At 55.0% G+C, this 17,394-nt stretch overlaps 7 protein-coding genes across 7 annotated transcripts; 3 read left to right on the top strand and 4 right to left on the bottom strand.

The window, feature by feature from the left end:
* Positions 1 to 48: 48 nt before the first annotated feature.
* Positions 49 to 575, bottom strand: NCS57_00632400 (uncharacterized protein; the record flags this gene model as incomplete). The annotated part of the gene is made up of 3 exons (XM_053056216.1): positions 49 to 340; positions 396 to 478; positions 537 to 575. The coding sequence occupies 3 exons, from the start codon at positions 573 to 575 to the stop codon at positions 49 to 51; spliced, it is 414 nt and encodes a 137-aa protein (XP_052915171.1).
* A 342-nt stretch (positions 576 to 917) lies between these two features.
* On the top strand, positions 918 to 2,469 carry NCS57_00632300 (RRM domain-containing protein; the record flags this gene model as incomplete). The annotated part of the gene is made up of 4 exons (XM_053056215.1): positions 918 to 1,179; positions 1,231 to 1,358; positions 1,411 to 1,516; positions 1,751 to 2,469. 4 exons carry the CDS (start codon positions 918 to 920, stop codon positions 2,467 to 2,469), a joined length of 1,215 nt encoding a protein of 404 aa, XP_052915170.1.
* A 772-nt stretch (positions 2,470 to 3,241) lies between these two features.
* NCS57_00632200 (Ribosome assembly factor mrt4) lies at positions 3,242 to 4,091 on the bottom strand (the record flags this gene model as incomplete). The annotated part of the gene is made up of 3 exons (XM_053056214.1): positions 3,892 to 4,091; positions 3,353 to 3,832; positions 3,242 to 3,299 (listed from the first exon to the last, which is right to left on the bottom strand). Exons 1-3 carry the CDS (start codon positions 4,080 to 4,082, stop codon positions 3,242 to 3,244), a joined length of 729 nt encoding a protein of 242 aa, XP_052915169.1. The 5' UTR covers positions 4,083 to 4,091.
* A 2,264-nt stretch (positions 4,092 to 6,355) lies between these two features.
* On the top strand, positions 6,356 to 8,144 carry NCS57_00632100 (uncharacterized protein; the record flags this gene model as incomplete). Its single annotated transcript, XM_053056213.1, has 4 exons — positions 6,356 to 6,583; positions 6,637 to 6,711; positions 6,773 to 7,801; positions 7,857 to 8,144. 4 exons carry the CDS (start codon positions 6,356 to 6,358, stop codon positions 8,142 to 8,144), a joined length of 1,620 nt encoding a protein of 539 aa, XP_052915168.1.
* A 4,282-nt stretch (positions 8,145 to 12,426) lies between these two features.
* NCS57_00632000 (PH domain-containing protein) lies at positions 12,427 to 13,736 on the top strand (the record flags this gene model as incomplete). Its single annotated transcript, XM_053056212.1, has 2 exons — positions 12,427 to 12,986; positions 13,052 to 13,736. The coding sequence occupies 2 exons, from the start codon at positions 12,427 to 12,429 to the stop codon at positions 13,734 to 13,736; spliced, it is 1,245 nt and encodes a 414-aa protein (XP_052915167.1).
* A 737-nt stretch (positions 13,737 to 14,473) lies between these two features.
* Positions 14,474 to 15,345, bottom strand: NCS57_00631900 (uncharacterized protein; the record flags this gene model as incomplete). The annotated part of the gene is made up of 3 exons (XM_053056211.1): positions 15,031 to 15,345; positions 14,851 to 14,972; positions 14,474 to 14,795 (listed from the first exon to the last, which is right to left on the bottom strand). Exons 1-3 carry the CDS (start codon positions 15,322 to 15,324, stop codon positions 14,474 to 14,476), a joined length of 738 nt encoding a protein of 245 aa, XP_052915166.1. The 5' UTR covers positions 15,325 to 15,345.
* Positions 15,346 to 15,814: 469 nt separating this feature from the next.
* On the bottom strand, positions 15,815 to 17,081 carry NCS57_00631800 (uncharacterized protein; the record flags this gene model as incomplete). The annotated part of the gene is made up of 3 exons (XM_053056210.1): positions 15,815 to 16,093; positions 16,154 to 16,384; positions 16,440 to 17,081. The coding sequence occupies 3 exons, from the start codon at positions 17,079 to 17,081 to the stop codon at positions 15,815 to 15,817; spliced, it is 1,152 nt and encodes a 383-aa protein (XP_052915165.1).
* Positions 17,082 to 17,394: the final 313 nt, after the last annotated feature.

Genomic DNA, 17,394 nt, shown 5'->3' with positions numbered 1-17,394 from the left:
AACCCCAAGTTGTTCCAGATACATATACACATAATCCAAACATTCTTCTCAGACCACCATTCCCTTTCCGTGGTACGGGGACCAGATACCACGCACACTGGGCTTGGTGCTGGTGACAGCCTTGTTGGTCTTCTTCAGCTTCTCTCCGCTGGCGTCACGGAGGAGCTCGGCCTTTTGCAGAATCTCGTAGGGCGACATGTTTCGCACGCAGATGGGCTTGGTACGGCCGTTTATGTAGTGACCAATGACCACGGGGTGCTTGCCGGGTCGGGGGGAGATGGAGAATTCGACTTGGGGGTTGGCGGCGGCGAACTTGGGGAGGAGAGACTTGATGAAGCCGCTGCAGCTAGGTTAGAACAAATTCAAATAATAGAGTGTAAGAAGGGCTATCTTACTTCATTCCCTTGGAGCTGCCGGCCCAGTCGCAGTAGAAGAAGTCCAACCTCTTGCACTGCAGAACGAATGCGCCGAGGCCATTCTGGAAGCGGTCAGTGACAAAGTCTCAGGTGAGGGGCTGTGATCAATTGAAGACTCACCTGGCCTTTTGCTACTTGCCGTAGTGCTCTGATCGTCATATTTGTCTGGCCGTGTCAATCGCTATCCTCATGATCCAACGACAACCGGAGAGAGTTTGACGTACACACGCGAGGCCATCGCCAGAAAATCAGCACTCGTGCAGGGTACCCCAAAGTGGCTTAGCGTCAGGGCGGCAGAACTCCGGGTAACATGGCCTCAGCCTCGACTGAAAGGCAGCCTTCGAGTCTTGGGGGATAATTTCACGACCGCGCGACGACACAATTAAACTCCGTGCGCCTGGTCTTTTCATCTATTATCGACCGCGGTATCCCTCGCGCGTCTCTTCATTTCGCTCATTACTCTCTACTTTTCTTCTGCTATATCCGACGCGAGATTCCACCATGACGGACAAGCTCCCCCCGAATCTGCTCGCACTCTTCGCCGCGCGACCCCCCCTGCGATGGGTCGAGCCGCCCGACCATGCGCCCCAGGATCGCAAGACAGCGCCTATCAGCGGTGTCGCGCAATTCCTTCCCGAGCTGCAGAAGTACAAGGAAACCGACGTCTATAACCCTACCGAGAGTTGGCTGCAGGCGCGCGATCGCAAGAAGCAGGAGAAGAAGCAAGACCTGGAGGAGCTGGTGACGCAGGCGCCTAAGCTTTGTGGGAAGCCCCAGCTGTGATGCTGTCGCGCAATCGCTAACCAATGTACAGATAAGCCGAACGAGGATCCGAACGTCCGAGGCGATGCCTTCAAGACTTTGATTGTCGCGCGTCTGAGTTATGAGGCTGATGAGAGAGACCTGGAGAAGGAGTTTGGGCGCTTCGGTCCCATCGAGCGCGTATGCTGTCCCTGCGCAACTGTTTCATAATCATATGCTAACCGCGATCCAGATTCGCATCATTGTCGATACACACGCGCACGAGAAGCCGAACAAGAAGAAGAAGCCCCATCGAGGATACGCCTTCGTCGTTTTTGAGAGAGAGAAAGATATGAGAGGTAAACTCACCCCCATCCCCCTTCTGACTAGACATTTGTCTTCTTCCCTGGATGTACCTTTCAGAATGTGGCCCTCAAGCTTGCCCTTTCTTTAAAGTATACGGCGAGACACAAGGGCCCTCAAGCTTGCCCGTCTCTGCTATTCCTTTTCTTTTGTCAACCCGCTCAGCACGCAAGGTACTATTTATGGTAAGATTGACTGACACCCGCGCCATCTGGCGCACCCACGAGCAGCTGCCTTGGATGCTTGCGATGGCATTCGCATCAAGGATCGACGTATCAAGGTAGACGTCGAACGAGGCAGAACCGTTAAAGGATGGCGACCTCGACGACTTGGTGGTGGTCTCGGTGGCCGAGGCTACACCAGGTCGATGCCCTCCCGTCCAATGGGTCCTGGCGGTTTTGGCGGTGGTTTCCGCGGTGGTTACAAGGGCTTCGACGGCGGACGTGGACGGGGTGGCTTCCGAGGAGGTTACGGCGGCCGAGGTGGCTTCCGGAGCGGTGGTGGCGACTACAGCCGTGGCGATAGAAACGGATACGGCGCACCGAGCGACGCGCCCTCTGGACCTGGCTTCGACCGAAGAAATGGTGGTTATGGCGACCGAGGTGATCGTGGCGACCGCGGCGGTGACCGCAGAGGCGATCGAGGCCCTGGTGGGTATGATTCGCGAAGCGGCGGCCGCTCATATGACGACAGACACGGCGGTGGTGGTGGTGGTGGCGGCTACCGCGACGGCGGCAGATTCGGAGACCGCGACAACCGACGTACCGGAAGCAACATGGAACCCATCGGCCGAAGAGAAGGTGGACGAGAAGGTGGACGAGAAGGTGGACGAGAAGGTGGGTATCGCGACCGGGACCGGGACTACGACAGGCCCCGCGACGATGACGGTGGCCGGAAACGTGGTTATGACGGTGGCTACGAGGATCCAAGGAAGTTGCGCCGATACTAAAGCAGTGTTTCCTCTCCATGGCCTGTTGGTGGGTTGTCGATTCTCGTCCTCCCGTCATTAATACACCCCCCTTTTCCACCAAGGGTAAGCGCACCAGATTATATCGACAACCAAAATCACGCCTACGGCAGTTTCGGAGTATTCCCTCGCGCCGTTCTGGATTCGCTTGTTTCTGTTAACCGGCTATACTGCAACCCTAACTCGCCAAGTCTGACCTCACCCCTGACGGTTTCAACGACGCTCCAAATGCCTTCCTGACGGGTTCGAGACGAGGCAAGGTGGGAGGTAACTTTTCTCTTTGTTATGTATTCTAATTGGTTTTTGGGAGGTGATGAGAAAAGTAGGAGGAGGGTGACAATGGTAAAAAGGGGCGTAAGACGTTGCGCAACATAGGTAAGGTCAGGGTAAGGACTCCGTGACCTGCTGACCCTTGAAAATGTCGCCTAGGATGGCCGAGAAGGCCGACTCTGATGTATCACTTAGGAGTTCTTTGTTCAGTTGAAAGTAACAGTTAAATAGTACTGGCCGAGCGAGTGAATGAGTCGTCGTGTGAATGTTTTTAAGTATATATTTTTTGTCATTCAAGGGGCGGGTCTACTGTCAAAAAACATGATGCCCTCCATATCCCATGGCCCTCAACGCCGAGATCCCATAAAAATAAAGTTCATGCTGGTATCAGTCATTCGAACACACAAGAATTTGTCAAGCCAAACGTCTAGCACCGTGTGCGTTTCTTTTTCTCTTTCAAGAGCGTCATCATTGGCTCGTCTTTTTAATCCTCATCCATGGCGTTGACCTCTGTCACCTCGGAGGTTGCGGCGCTCCAGTACCTGTGGTGTGTTAGTCGTTGATGGGAGTCAAAGTGCGTATGGGTAAGACTTACGCTAACACCTTGACCTTGAACTCGCTCAGACACACGCTGAAGAGCTTGAGCAGCCTTGTCTGCCGCGAGTCCAGAATGTCTCCCTCCTTGCAGACGACATAGTCCTCGCCCTCTCCAGACTCATCACCAAGAACAACACGGCCCTTGACCATGCGGGTGGGCACGCCGAGGCGGCGCAGCTCAGGCTCGATGGTGTGCTCAAGGGGCACGTCGTGCTCAGCAGGGACCTCACCGCCGGTGGCGTAGAGAACACCGGCGGGGAGAGAGAAGCCGCGGGAGGCAGCGACGCCAGCGCGGGCAAAGTCGACGGGGGCGAGGTTGTCAAAGTAGGCGAGGATCTCTTCGGCCGGCCGGTTCGTCAGGAGTAGGCCCACGGTGCCAGCCAGATGCTTCGTGATACCCTCGATACCAGGCGCGATGGCCTCCTCGGGGGTCTGTCCGAGGGCCTTGGCCATGAGCTTTGTCTTGCCAAAGAAGAGTCTGCGATGACGGGTCAGCTTCCAGGTTTCCGCGGTCGGGGCTCGTAGAGATTGGCATACCGGCAGTCGGAGAGCTCGCGCCTCACCTCCTTGAGGTAGCTGTTGCGCATGTTGTCGACACTAAAGACGAAGCAGGTCTGGTACTCGGGAATCTCATTGCGAATGTTCTCAAACAGCTTGTCCTTGTTCTCCCGCGTCTTCTTGGACACCTGGGTGAGGTGGACGACCTTGGCGCGCTTCGACTTGGGCATTTTGGCGGGTTAGAGAGAATGTCGATTGATGTACAATATCGGCGCAAGAAGAATTGACCAAGGTGTGAAGAGGGAAAAAAAGTCGAGGTTGGTTGAAGATCCGCGCCCGCTGGAAGCAACTGATAAGATTGTGGAAATTTTTCGAGTGCCAAAAAAAAAAGCCAAAAATTCAGGTGGGCGGTGGAACGAACCCCGCATTGGCGCATTCACCGATCAGAACTGCAGGGGTCTCACCTTGATCCCGATTCGGTAATTACCTCGACAGGGTCAAGGCGAGGGGAGAGGAGAGTAGATTTGTATGTTCAACACCTAGAAACAGAGTACATGGTAGTTCTCTATAGGCCGAGTCGCTATAGTCAAATTTCCGCCGTATTGTGTTTGTTCTTAACTAAACTAGACGCGAGAGATCGAGGAAGGTTGCGCAAGTTACAGTTCAGTCATCGCCAATGGGATCAAGGCGAATTACACTCGTTGAGCAGCCAATAGCATAATACTATTACAATTCGCGTAGCTACTCAAGCTGCAAAGCTCGGCTAGCTCTCGTGAGCCATACTATTTCATGAGAAACGAAGTCCTGGTTCAATTCACGTACAACAATGGACCTGCTCATCATGAGCCGTTTCTTGCCTCCGGCCACATGCCGTAGTAATATCGCCAGCTCGGAACATGCATGCCCCAGTGCTAGACATTCACTGTCTTTCAGGACGACTTCGGGAAACCATCGTGGCTCCTCTCATCCACTCGGACAGTCATAAAGCCTTCAGGCTGTGTCCGCGCTGAGACAATTCCACGAGGGGCTTTGGCCACTCGGGTGTCATTCGCACCAAACAGGCCCTCTCTCGAGAGGTACGGGCTAAAAGTGTTGGGTGAAACATCCCCAGGTCATTGCACGTGCTTTCATCGTGCCCTTTGCTCGCTGAAGAGTATGTCTCAAGCTCTCCGTCTGGCTGGACTATACAACCAGGAACAGAGTAACGGATTGTTGATGCGAGCTCGGAGATTTATTATCATTATGATCCATGTATCTATCCAAAATCAGCTCTCAGTAATTATGGGTGCGTTCTAGGCCAAGTTGGCCCAGCATTGATGCTCGTGTGCGATGTTCTCTAGCTCTCTGGGGTTGTGGTGGTTGCGGGTAAGATAGAGGGTATGAAACAATAACCGTCTTGTGGAGGGCCGAGTGTGCAAGTCTACGAATCACTGTCTTGACATTGAGTTTCCGGCAGGGCTGACCTTGCCACAACTTTAATCCCGAGGGTTATCGCGCTGAACCGTGAAGTGTGATTCGTCCCTAGCCTTGCCTATTTAGGGACATTACTGGTTCCTGTGGCTTCAACTGCTATGCTGAAATACGCAGAAGTGGCTTGAGTTCAGCAATCGATTATTCCCCGTGCACTGCAGCAATGACAGGGTTCCGCGCTATTATGCTACATGAGGTCAACGAGAGGATCCTTGAACTAGCGGCATGTGGAACATGGGACGACCCGAGGAGCGCAGGAGTTGCATTTGCAGCGACGAGACACAAGTCCTTGGGACTTTCAACCGAAAACGGCATTGTAGATTGCGTATTTCAACTATTCCAAATCCCTCGGCCTTCTGCCAAGAACAGTTGCTGCTTCGGGAAAACTGGTCGCTTCCGTTCCGAATATCGTGCAAGCTGACGCACGGACCAGGCGCCTCCGACTCCGAGCCCGAGCTACCGCGCTACCTGAAGGAAGGAAGGACCTAGGCTACCTACCACAAGCACAAGGTCTTTTTTGTTTCTGGGCCACACACAACCTCCACAATCAACCACCCAACACCCAAACCACATCATCTCAACAACCTCATCCCAGAGTCCTTCTCGCCCTTTTCCTCCTTCTCACCATCCTCAATACCCTTCATCTTCAGCTTCCATCTTCCATCTTCCATCTCCAGGGTTTCTCTCCTTCGACGTCCCGTCCGCTTCGAGTCTCGCGAATCTTTCCCACCCTTGCCACCCCTCCCCGTTTTCCACCATCGTCGCCGCCGCCTGCGTCTGCGAACCCTCTTGGCCACGGTTTGTCATCACCTGTGCCCTACAGTCCTCCGACGCTTTGAAATAAACTCGAATCTCCACCTCGCACCAAGCACCGTCGCCATCTGCAGCCCATTCGCATACCCCGGGCCGCGTTTCTTTGTCCCGTCTTTGTCCGCACCTCTCGCGATCAAAACCTTTTCCATCGCGCGTCCGACCTAATTCTCGCTCCCTCCTCACCTTCGTCACCCTCCGACTTCAGAATCACACAGCCATCATGGCCTCCAACGGTAATTTCACCCTTCAGAATCTGTACAAGGAACATGCCGACCAACATCAAACAGCTCCCCCTGCTGCCGCCGCCGCTCCTGCTGCTGCCGCTGCCACTACCGATGCCTCTGTCTCCGCCCCCGCTAGCAACAGCAACCTGTCCAAGGATGAGGTTGGATGGTACTTTGTCGAGCAATATTACACCACCCTGAGCAAGTCGCCTGAGAAACTCCACGTATGTGTTTTCAGTCCTGTGCGCGCTCGGATTTTCACTAACTAGCTTGGTAGCTCTTCTACGGCAAGCGCTCGCAATTCGTCTACGGTCTTGAAGCTGAGGTTGCCAACGTCTCCGTCGGTCGACAAGTAAGTTTCAATCTCAGATATAAGCACCTAGCCGATTCAATTGCTAATCCTGTCACAACAGGCCATCCAAGAACGCATCAAGGCCCTCGACTTCCAAGACTGCAAGGTTCGAGTATCCAACGTTGACTCCCAGGCTTCTTTCGAAAACATTGTCATTCAGGTTATTGGCGAGACTTCCAACAAGGCCGGTGAGCCCAAGAAGTTCGTCCAGACCTTTGTTCTCGCTCAGCAGCCCTCTGGTTACTTTGTCCTCAACGATATCCTGCGATACATTGACGACGAGACTGACGACGAATCTGCCGCTGCCCCCGAAGAGCCTGTTGAGGAGCCCGAGGTTGCTGAGGAGGAACCTGCTGCCGCCCCTGTCGAGCCTGAAGCCCCCAAGTCTGTCGAGGAGACTAAGGAGGAGACTGTTCAGCTCGACCCCGAGGTCGTGGACCAGAAGCTGGAGGAGGTTTCCACATCTAAGGACAGCGCCGCTCTGAACGGAAGCGCCGCTGAGTCTACGGTCGAGGAGGCTAAGGCCCCTGAGGCCAAGCCCGAGGTCCCCGCTGCCGACGCTGATGCTGCCGCCGAGGAGATTGCTGAGGAAGATGTCAAGGAGCCAGAGAAGCCCAAGGACCCCAGCCCTACGCCTGTTTCCAAGCCTGTCGCTGCTCCTCCCGCCCCTGTTCAGCCTGCCGCGCCCCCCAAGCCTATGACCTGGGCTAGCCGTGCCGCCGCTGCTCTTCCCAGGCCCGTTGTTCCTCTCCCCAAGACTCCTACTCCTCCCGTTCCTGCCCAGAGCCGAGCTCCTGCTCCTGCTGCCGCCGCCCCTACTTCTCAGCTTGCTGCCGCTCCCGCTGCCCCCGCTGCTGCTGCTGCTGCTCCTGCCGCTGAGCCTGCCGCCAAGGATGCTGCTGGCTGGCAGACGGCTGGTGCCGACTCGAAGCGACAGAACCGTCCTCAGTCCATCTCTGGACCTCCCGCCGAGAAGGAGGGCACTCTGGGTTATGTCAAGTATGTGACCGACAAGGTTCAAGATGCCGAGCTTAGGGGCACTCTGGCCGCCTTTGGCGAGCTGACCTACTTTGACATTAACCGCCAGAAGGTATGTTTGGCAATATCCCCTGACCCATTGGACTCTATGTGCTAACCATAAGTAGAACTGTGCCTTTGTCGAGTACAAGACTGCTGAGGGCTACCAGGCTGCGGTCGCTGCCAACCCTCACACTGTCAACGGAGAGAACATTGTTGTTGAGCCTCGTCGTCCCAAGGCCAACGCCTATGGCGGTAGCAGCTATGGCGGCCGAGGTGGTATTTCTGGACGTGGTCGCGGTGGTGTCGACGGTGGCCGCTCTGGCGGTCAGGGCTCTCGAGGTAACTTCTCTGGCCAGAACCGAGGTCGCGGTGCCCCTCGAGGCCGTGGCGGTTCTCAGGCCCAGAATGCCTAAACTGGCATATCACGCGGCATAGCGAAGCTGGTACATGGTTACCGGTTATTGACTTTGCCTATATAATAGGCACCGTGGCCCATGAAAGGGGCTTCGATGCTCCTGGGGACACTCTGCCAACAAGGCGTAAAAATATAAAGACGCCAGGGGGGAACCACAAACACACACTTGGCAAATGCCGACAGGAAGGAAGGACGGGAGGAGGCGGAGTTTGGCATTCCCTTTGGGAGGAAGGATGGAGTTGGGAACCTGGAGTCATGATTGTTCGTTTTTCAGTTTCGCTGCTTTGCGCGCTACATCTGCATCTCATCCTCGGCAACCGACGATTGGCTCAGGGATTCAGCGAAAAGGGGGGTGAAAAGGTCCTCGGGTGGGAGCTTTGGTTTGGCATCATTACTTTCTAATGACCGTGTATATTCTCACAAAAGCGAACGTGAGGGCGATAGAGGCGGGACTCGGGGGGTTGAAGCAAGCATGGGGAGCGATGGATGGGAGGACGGTTAGGGAACAGTGAAATGGTTGGAGGCGGAGGTGAGCCTTTGCCTGAATGTACGAGAGGGTCTATAGGGAGACCGTATATTGTACACTTTACTGTGCAAGTAGCCATCAGTTCCTTTGGTTTCTGAAGCATGTTTGTGAAAGGGGCAGTGTGAAGAAAGGGTGAAGACGAGACAGATACCACAGACTGTCGGTGAAGAGCCAAGTTCAAGACAGAGAGTCAACCATGATGCCGCGGGTTGGATGAGGCAACGTAACATCTATGGATACATGCAACGCAAAAGCCAACAAGGTGATGACGGTTCATGATGGCAAAAGGCGGATGCGAGTTTCAGTTCAAAGAACTTGGCAAACGAAGCTCGTGGGTAGAACCGGTGGAATGGTTCGCCGCATCTGATGTTGTCCGTCTCTCAAGGTACTGTTGGTCAGGTCCTTTTGTTGGTATTTCACATACGGGAGGGACTTTTGATCAGCGGAGGAGACGTATTTCGTAATTGATGCATGGTCCCATTGCATTATGGTCCTCTTTTTGCTAGCCGGCCGCTCGCTCGGCGGCTGGTCGGGGTCTATTCCCGGGGGTAGGGCGCAAAGTCCGGGGCGTGGCCTCCGGGGGGAAGAGGGTTCTTACTCCGACCTTCTTAATGCAGGCGGGGGGGAGGAGAAGCATTGAACAAGAGGTCATGTGAGACCAGACGAGGGTTCGGGTCAGGATGAGGCTCTGGGGAAAAAAGGGAGGGGGCTTCCGTGCCGAGAGATCCGGGTGTGTAAGACGATCGGAGGGGAGGGAAATAGGTAGGTAGTCTCGGATGGCTTGAATATAGCGGATGGAGGTGTAGCCAAGGCGGGAGCGTACATAGTATTGAGCTTGTTGGGGAGCTTCTTCGAGTTAATAGACTTTGGGGATTCAGCCCCGCAAGACAAAGATCAACGATGACCATGGCATTTCCACGATACTTGATTTCGCTTGTTGTTTCTATAGTGGGATAAGGATCGACATAGAACACCAATTCCGCAGGCACGTCTGGAAACATTTCTCGGGGGAATAAGTGAGAAAGTGGGCGATCGTCGTGTCCCCTGATCTCTGGCCTACCAAGTGCCGACGTGGCGGCGGACTATTCCGCGTGCATTACATACATTGATGGAGCACAATATTGTAGTGTTGTAGTTGCAATGCAATAGCGTTTGATTATCTTGATCATCGGGCGCTGCACCTCACGTTTCGAGAGTCGGCCCTGTTGGCGCGTATTGGTTGCACACAGTAAGACGGGATGGTTTCAACGGAGACAGGACGGACATGCTGCTGGCCCCGTGGGCCGCTTTCCAATCACGGACGCCTATACGGATAATAGTAACTAATAATGGATGATAATTGAGGGAGGGGGGCGTGACAGGGGCTTCGGACTCGTTGTACTGTAATAATTACTCCCTGGATGATCCCGTGAGAGAAAAATCAGGACAGGAAATGAGGCACTTTTGAGTGGCTAAGCTGAGTTCAATAGAGGCTTTGAAGATGAAGCTCGTATGCAGCGCAGATGAAACACAAAATGCAAACCATAAGTAAGAATCAATTCTTACAAACCAAATAATAGTAACAGGGCACAAATATCGGTGTGGGGCCTACTACATTGAAAACAGAAGAGGCCGAGGAGAAGGAAGAGAATCCATAGGTGACCCCAGACGCGGAGAGGGGCCGCTTTCAAAGGTGCCAAGGGCAGCGCCAAAAGTTCCTCTGGGTGGGAGACACCGACCTGAGGGACACACGATGCTTGGTCGAGGTACGTACTCGCACCCAGGAGTTTGGGTCGCTTGTCGCTTGTTCGGGGACTTTGACGAATGAAGGGCGTCGGGACAAAGTACTTTTGCGAACAGCTGTTGGTTGGCTGTGGAAGAACAGCAGAGGGCACTTTTTTTTTCCTGCTGTGTTGGCTTTTGCGCATAGCACTGTAGCAGTGTGTAATGAGACGGCGTTTCGGAATGAGTAATAGGCTCCGAGAGGAAGGCATAACAAGTGAGTTATGCAGAGCCATAGGATTTCAGAAAAAGAAGATCTCGGCTTGGCTTAGATAGACCCTGTTTTTGCTCGATTAAAACGGATGACTTGCAGGTCCACGACACACGCACGAGGCCCGAGGCGACCCCGGACAATACGGTCGAGACCCGGCCGAGATGTTGAATGTGGCGTATGTACGTCCGAGCCGGCGGCTTTTGAATCTCTGCACCAGCTGGGAAAGGGCTGGTGCTATTGAGATGGGATAACAAGCCACATGTTGCACAGAGGGATCAAGTGCCGCAGCTGGAGGGTACTGCACCCGCATGTTAATTGTGGTTGAGTAAGTAATCCAGTCATGAAGATGCCCTCAGGGACCTTTTTTTTGGTGGTGTTTCTCAACCGTGCCGTTTTCCGTGGTACCTACCCATCCGGGACTAGCGGCTCTGTCTGAGGGACGTCCGGTGGGGCCGTGGGCCGTGGCTTCCCTGTGCGCGGCGTGCGTGCGTGCGGTTCTGTGGGCCCGCAGTCGCGGGACCTTTTGGCGGGAAGGTGGCCGGGGGTTCCCAAAAGAGCCCTTTCCAGTTTTGAACCTGCGACTTGGCTTGGGACCTGCCAGGTCAAGCCATCCGCATGCCATGAGCCATGTGTTGTGCTTGCCTTCTTGGCCCGGGTTCAGGATCAATGCTCCTCGATCGAGCCGTATTACGCCCCATCACCACTTCTCCTCCTCCTTCATCTACCCCCCTCAGCCTTGCGCACCATAGAGATCCGCTGCCTCAAACCCCTAGGGCTGTATTGTATTCGGGGATCGACATCCAGCGCGGAAGTGCGGCGCAAAGCAAGCTCGTCATTCCCTATCGGCGAAACCCTAGACTACCTGCCCGTACCGTCCAATACCGTACCCTTCCTGCGCGCTTGCGGTTGCGCCTCGACCCTTCAAGGTGTGTAGGTTGCGGATCGCATCACAATCCCAATCACGGCCCCGTCGCATCAGATCCCCCAATGTGACTAACTCGAACGTCGTTTTTAGGCGAATCTCGAAGTCGAGCACGCTGCGGCAGCCTCATCTCGCCACCCTGCGCCGGTGCTTTGGTCCACATCCACACCCTCAACGTCGCTTTCCCTTCTGCGAGGGACCCCCCCAGTCCCAGTCGCAGTCCCGTCCTTTCTCCATCCATCCTCTCACCTCTCCTGACGGTGATTCCTCCCTCTCCACTCCCTCCCGGGCTCTGCGCTGCGCTGCGTGGGCCCTTTTGGAAACGGCTGACGTCGCCTTGTGCTGGCCGTTGCCCTGACCTTCGATCCTAGCCCCCCCGAACAAAAGAGCCGCCGCGCTTCCATTCCTCTTCCATCCCCGTCGAAGCCAAACGGAGACTCGCCCTGGCGCCGGCACCGACAGGCCCGAATTCAGAAGCACACCGTTGTTGCTGCCCTACTCTACTCTGCCCACGCCCCCGTTCGATCCAACGATCCTCAAACATTCTCAACCCCCTGCGCCCTCGGTCCCGGGACGTCTTCCATGACGGATGCTCGTTTCCTCGGGTCCACGCTGACTGTCCTCGTGTCGTCTGCCTTCTTCTGTTGGCTCGCTCGCTTTTCTCCTTCAACATCTCTCTCCACAAATCTCCAGAGCGGGTCGGAATGATCAACCTTCTCAGTCTGCCGCCCTCTACGGAGACTCCTGCGGCCAATGTTGGTTGAGCTCACGCCCCAGACTTCTCATCCGTCATTCCCGCTCCGTGTCGGCCGGTCGCGAGACCCTCTCGAACCTCATATATAAGCCTGGCCTGCCCCATGGAACCCCGTAGGGTGTCGCTCGACGACGATGGATCATCCACGATCGCTCCTGCGTCGCCGCCTCTCCGGCGGCGTGTCTCGATGGAAGAGGATCTCTACTATCAGCGTATCATGACAAGCCCGCGCCGACCCTCGCAGCCGCCCCCGTACCAGCAAGAGCCTACATCAACGTCAACTACAGATCGTTCAGCAAAGGGGAAACGCCTCGCGAGCGGTGGGGGCGGCCAGAGTCAAGTTCGCCCAGATACAACAAAGCAAAAGGAACCACTGCCCGACTACAAGAGTTACATATCCCTCGAGGGCGTCTTTGACAAGAAACACGAGATCGAGAATACAATAAAGAGGGCCGAGGACCGTCAATGGCATCCCGTCTATGTGACACTCAACGGGACCGCACTCAGCATTTATGGGGCGAAGAAGGCTTGGGGATGGGGAAGGACTCGTGATGATGGACCATCAATCGACCCAGACAACCCTCCATGGATGAAAAAGGGCAAGCTTGAAAAAACGTACAGCCTACTCTATGCGGATGTTGGTATCGCCGCCGACTATAAGAAGTAAGCTATTCTGTCTCGTGACCAGGTGGTGGTGCAATTCATGTTCGTATACTAATATCGTTTAGGCGACGATATACCATCCGTGTTCGCGCAGAGACGGACCAATTTCTTCTGTGCTGCGTTGAACTGAGTACCTTTATCAAATGGCTCGAAGGACTGTTTGCCGCCATCGACATTGCTCTCCCTCTAGAGGACCGAGACTTTCCCCGTGATATGTCCATCCCCCGGATTCAACGGATTCGCTGGTTTCATGGACAGGCCCCAACCGCCACTGCCATTGACCTTTCGGAGTTGGGTATCGAAGAACCTGCTGAAGAAGTCTCGGAGAATCCAGATGTGGAACGGCTGTCGACACGTACGGTTGTGGCGCCAGACTCTCAGACCAGAGTAGAGCCGGAGCTCGAGGTTGATGGGGATGAGGAAGAAATAGCAGAGCCTCCTCCGCGAATAGACCCGATCCGCCGTCTCAGCACGACGTCATACAACAACCTAGGTATCGACCCTGTCGATGGCAAATGGATCCCGGAACATAGGTGGTCAAGTGCCCACGACATGCTGTACGCCAAGCTATGCTACAGCAACCTCTTGTTCAGGAGCCCCCGCAAATCTCCATACATCATCAGCAAGGGGAAGAAGTGGTACGTTGATTGGACGACAGGCCGCATGGTCAGGGTTCTGCCACCAGCGTACGGAGAGATCGACTATTTTGGAGCTTGGCAAACAGTTCATACCGAAAACAGGAGGATATAGACCGGCCGATCATGAACACGCATACGAACATTCCCTATTCTCAAGACTTGGACCCTCAGATTCTCAGATCTCGATATACTCGACTACATCCACCACAAGACAAACCAACACATTACCTCCAAGGGACCAGCCACATCCCAATATAGCACAACACAGCAACCTACCTCCCGACAATACCTCATCTACATTTTAGAGCCGACGATGAACTCACACGACACGGGATTAAAGACTTACAGGGCACGGCGCTCACCATCTCATTTCTTTGATGATTGTACATACTTTGCATATCCGGCGCATTCAGGGGTTGCATAAGCCAACGGTGGCAAAGACTTATGATCATGGGCCGGAGTTTCAGTTGTTTTGTCATTTTGGTTAAAGCTCTTTTCGCGGTGCATGGCATGGGGGGGATAATACTTGCCCATGGATATTGTACATGATTTTGTATATACACGACTTTCGCTAGCACGCAGTCACCATTGACTGTTGAGTTGCTTGTACATAGGTACCTATGAGAGGACAAATATCAGGATATAGCTCCTCGTCATGAAATGACTGCTCGTTTGTAGACATTGATTCGTAAGTAAACGCCGGTATACAAGATGAAAAGTATGGTATCATATGAATGTGTCGCCTCCCAAGGACCCCTCGATGTATCCCATTCCACCGCTACGGCCGGCCATGCTGCAGCAGCCTTGTAACGTTCCAATTGCTCCACAGTACCCCCTACACTCCATCCACTACGTTGTCGTAGTCGTCGGCGGTGGTGCTCGCCCACCACCACTCGCCGCCTCGACAGCCGCAATACCCTCCCTCGTCTCGGCGGCCACCTCATCGACGAGCGGCCGCAGGGCGTCATTTGCACCTTGCACGTCGGCGACGACGGCCTCGAGGGCCTCGAGCAGCGAGCGGATCTCATCGCGCTGCCGGCGGACCTCGTCATGCAGCAGGGCGTTCTGCGACTGCGTCGTCTGGAGGCGCGCGTTGAGCTGCGACTGGTGCGCCGTGAGGGAGGGCGTCATGTGTGCGGCGAGGATGGCGGATGGGGGCAGGAGGTGAGGTCTTGCGTATAACATGTTAGTGGAGGAGAAACTTGAGAAGAGTTGGAGGGACGTACGGTGTTGGTTGTGTTTCTGATGTTGATTCGGCGCGGCGGCGGGAGGCGTCGCTTATGAGACTCTCCAGGTCATTGAGCTTTGGCACAACCTGCCTCGTAACAAGTATACTCTCGAATTCTTTCTATTCCTCGGTGTCAGCGACAAGTCAATGCTTTCCACAGACAGAGGAACAAGCGTACCTCGCACTTCTCCCCCAGCTTCTCAACCATCTGACCCTGCACCTGCCTCAGCACGCCCTCTGCCCTTTTCGCGACGGTAGGGTAGCATCCCGCGACGTTTTCCCATCCAATCTTGCCGAGCGTCTTGCGGAGGGAGCGCGAGTAGAGCTCCTGCAGTCGCGCGGCGCGAGGGCCGGGCGTCACGGCGGTGTGGCGCTGGGGCAGCGGAGGAGAGGCCGGCTGTTCCTCGGTGGGCTCGTTCTCCTGCGCCGGTTCGGCGGCCGGGGGGTTGTCTGGTTGCGGATCGGGTGCCATTGGGTGGTGTGGGTGTAAGATGGTGATGCTTGTTTCTTGGTGTTGTAGTACGGCGGCGGCGGGAGACGCGACGGGGCGATAAGATGCGACGCGTGGGGTTATCGCACGTGTTGATGGGTTTTTCCAATTGGTGGCGGTGCAGGAGGGGTCGGTTGTGGCTTGAAAGCCGTTTCCCCTCAGTGGTGAGAAGGAGGCTGTCCCTGTTCTGATATTGTCGCAGGGTGCGGTCTATGTATTCGAAATCTATGTATACGTCTAGGAAATAGGCTTGTCAAAGCCGAGTGTAGTTTTCTGTTCTGTGTCTGTTTGTTATGTGTGGAGTGTCTCTCCAATCCTTCGTCATGGCTCATAGCATCTAGGGTCCCAATCCCAATCCCTCTCCCAGTGCGTGGTTACTCCTCCCAGTTCAAAAGTCTATAGGGTATCGGTTATAAATCCCAAGGAAATATTGTCGTTCGTCTGTTGTAGTTGTAGTAGTCGTCCGAGACTCTCAGTTGGCAGCCAGGATCACAGCCGCGTCGGCATCTGACGAGCGGTCTTGTTTGCCGCCATTCCTTCGTCTCTCTTCCTCCTCTTTCTTCTTCCTCTCTACCTCCCTTTGTCGCTCATGGCTAACATAGGTGGCATATCGGAGTGTACCCAGCGTGAGAACAGCCATGAAGAGGATACCGAGGACTGATCGACGGATCAGAATCCAGCGTACTGCCTCAATCTCTGACTTGGCATCGCTGCTAAGTACGATGCTGATCTTGTAGTTGATTTGCTGGACCTGGAATGCTGTCAGCTAAACACATTTCCATACCCCGTATCCAACTGAGAGAAGACTTACTGCGCTCTGCCCCACCTTCTGCTCTTCGCTCACTGCCATCTTGCGGTCATTGAACAACCCTCGCACATTGTCATTCAGTGTCAAGACCTCCTGGTTAAGGGACTGAGTCAAGATGTCCACCTCATGTTGCAGATGCGTTCGCTGTTGACGTAGCTGCTCTTCTTCGAGCCTTCGGTTATTCCTGATCTCCGTGCTAAGCTCTGAGCAAGCTGCCGTAAAGAGGTATGTTTCCTGGTCCAAACAGTCAGCCCCCTGAACCACTTCTCCTAGTGCAATTAGAGCTTACGTTTTCCACATCACTCTTGCTAACTAGAGTCGACTGCGCAATATCAAGATTTTGTGCGAGCAGCGCCCTAATTGCCTTCATGGCGGTTGTCGCCTGTTCCTGAGAGTATCCCCCTTCCTGCAGCTGCTTGACCAGCGAGTAGCTGTCAAAGTGATGGATATATGGCGGCGGACACATGGCAGGGCCATGCCTCATAGTCTCGGGGGGTTGCATGTGCAGAACAGCCTCCAGGGGGCCGCTCTGCTTGGCCTCCTCTCGAGCCAGCCTGGCCCGCTCCTCCTGGGGTGTTTCATTCTCTTTCGGCTGAGGTTTACTGCTCGTCGCTTCGCCGGACTGGGTCGAGAAGTTCTGACTAGACGTATCGGGTTCCGAGGGAGTCTCTTCGATCGAGGTAAGTTGGGGTGGCTGTTGCTCAGCAGCGCTCTGGTTTACCACAGGCCGGCTGGCCGCGCCACCGATAACACCAGACGAGGCATTGAGCGACCGGACCTTCTCGCTGCCAATTGGCTGAGGTTCAACCGCCTTCCCTCGCCTCCGCGCAAAGGTTCCTCTATGCCGTGTGAACGCCGCGGCGCGAGGAGCTGTGCCGATGGCTCGCAGCACGTGCGGGCTCAGAGACCTCAACCGGGCAGTGGCTGTCATTGCGGGCAGGGAGACCCCGCAGGTAGGTCGGGGGCTAGTGTAGACTACCGGGCTCGAGGTGATGCACTCATAGGGGCAGGATTCGATTCGGGGCCGTCGGTGCGAGGGGGAGGTTGAAGATGTGAGACGCCATATAAGGGAGGATGCAAGTGCTCCTTCTACGTAGCAAAAGGGACCCGACGTTGGGAGGTTTCGGAGCGGAATCGGCAACCACCGTCCAGAGTAACTTAATTTAGGTACCTGCTTAAGTGACTTGGCTCCTGCACGTGGCGTCATCTTAACCACTTGAACGTTAGGTAGGGGAAGGTTCCAT

This window comes from Fusarium keratoplasticum, chromosome 4 (assembly GCF_025433545.1).
Source record: "Fusarium keratoplasticum isolate Fu6.1 chromosome 4, whole genome shotgun sequence".
Classification (NCBI taxonomy): Eukaryota; Fungi; Ascomycota; class Sordariomycetes; order Hypocreales; family Nectriaceae; genus Fusarium; species Fusarium keratoplasticum.
This window is presented reverse-complemented; position numbering and strand designations above follow the sequence as displayed.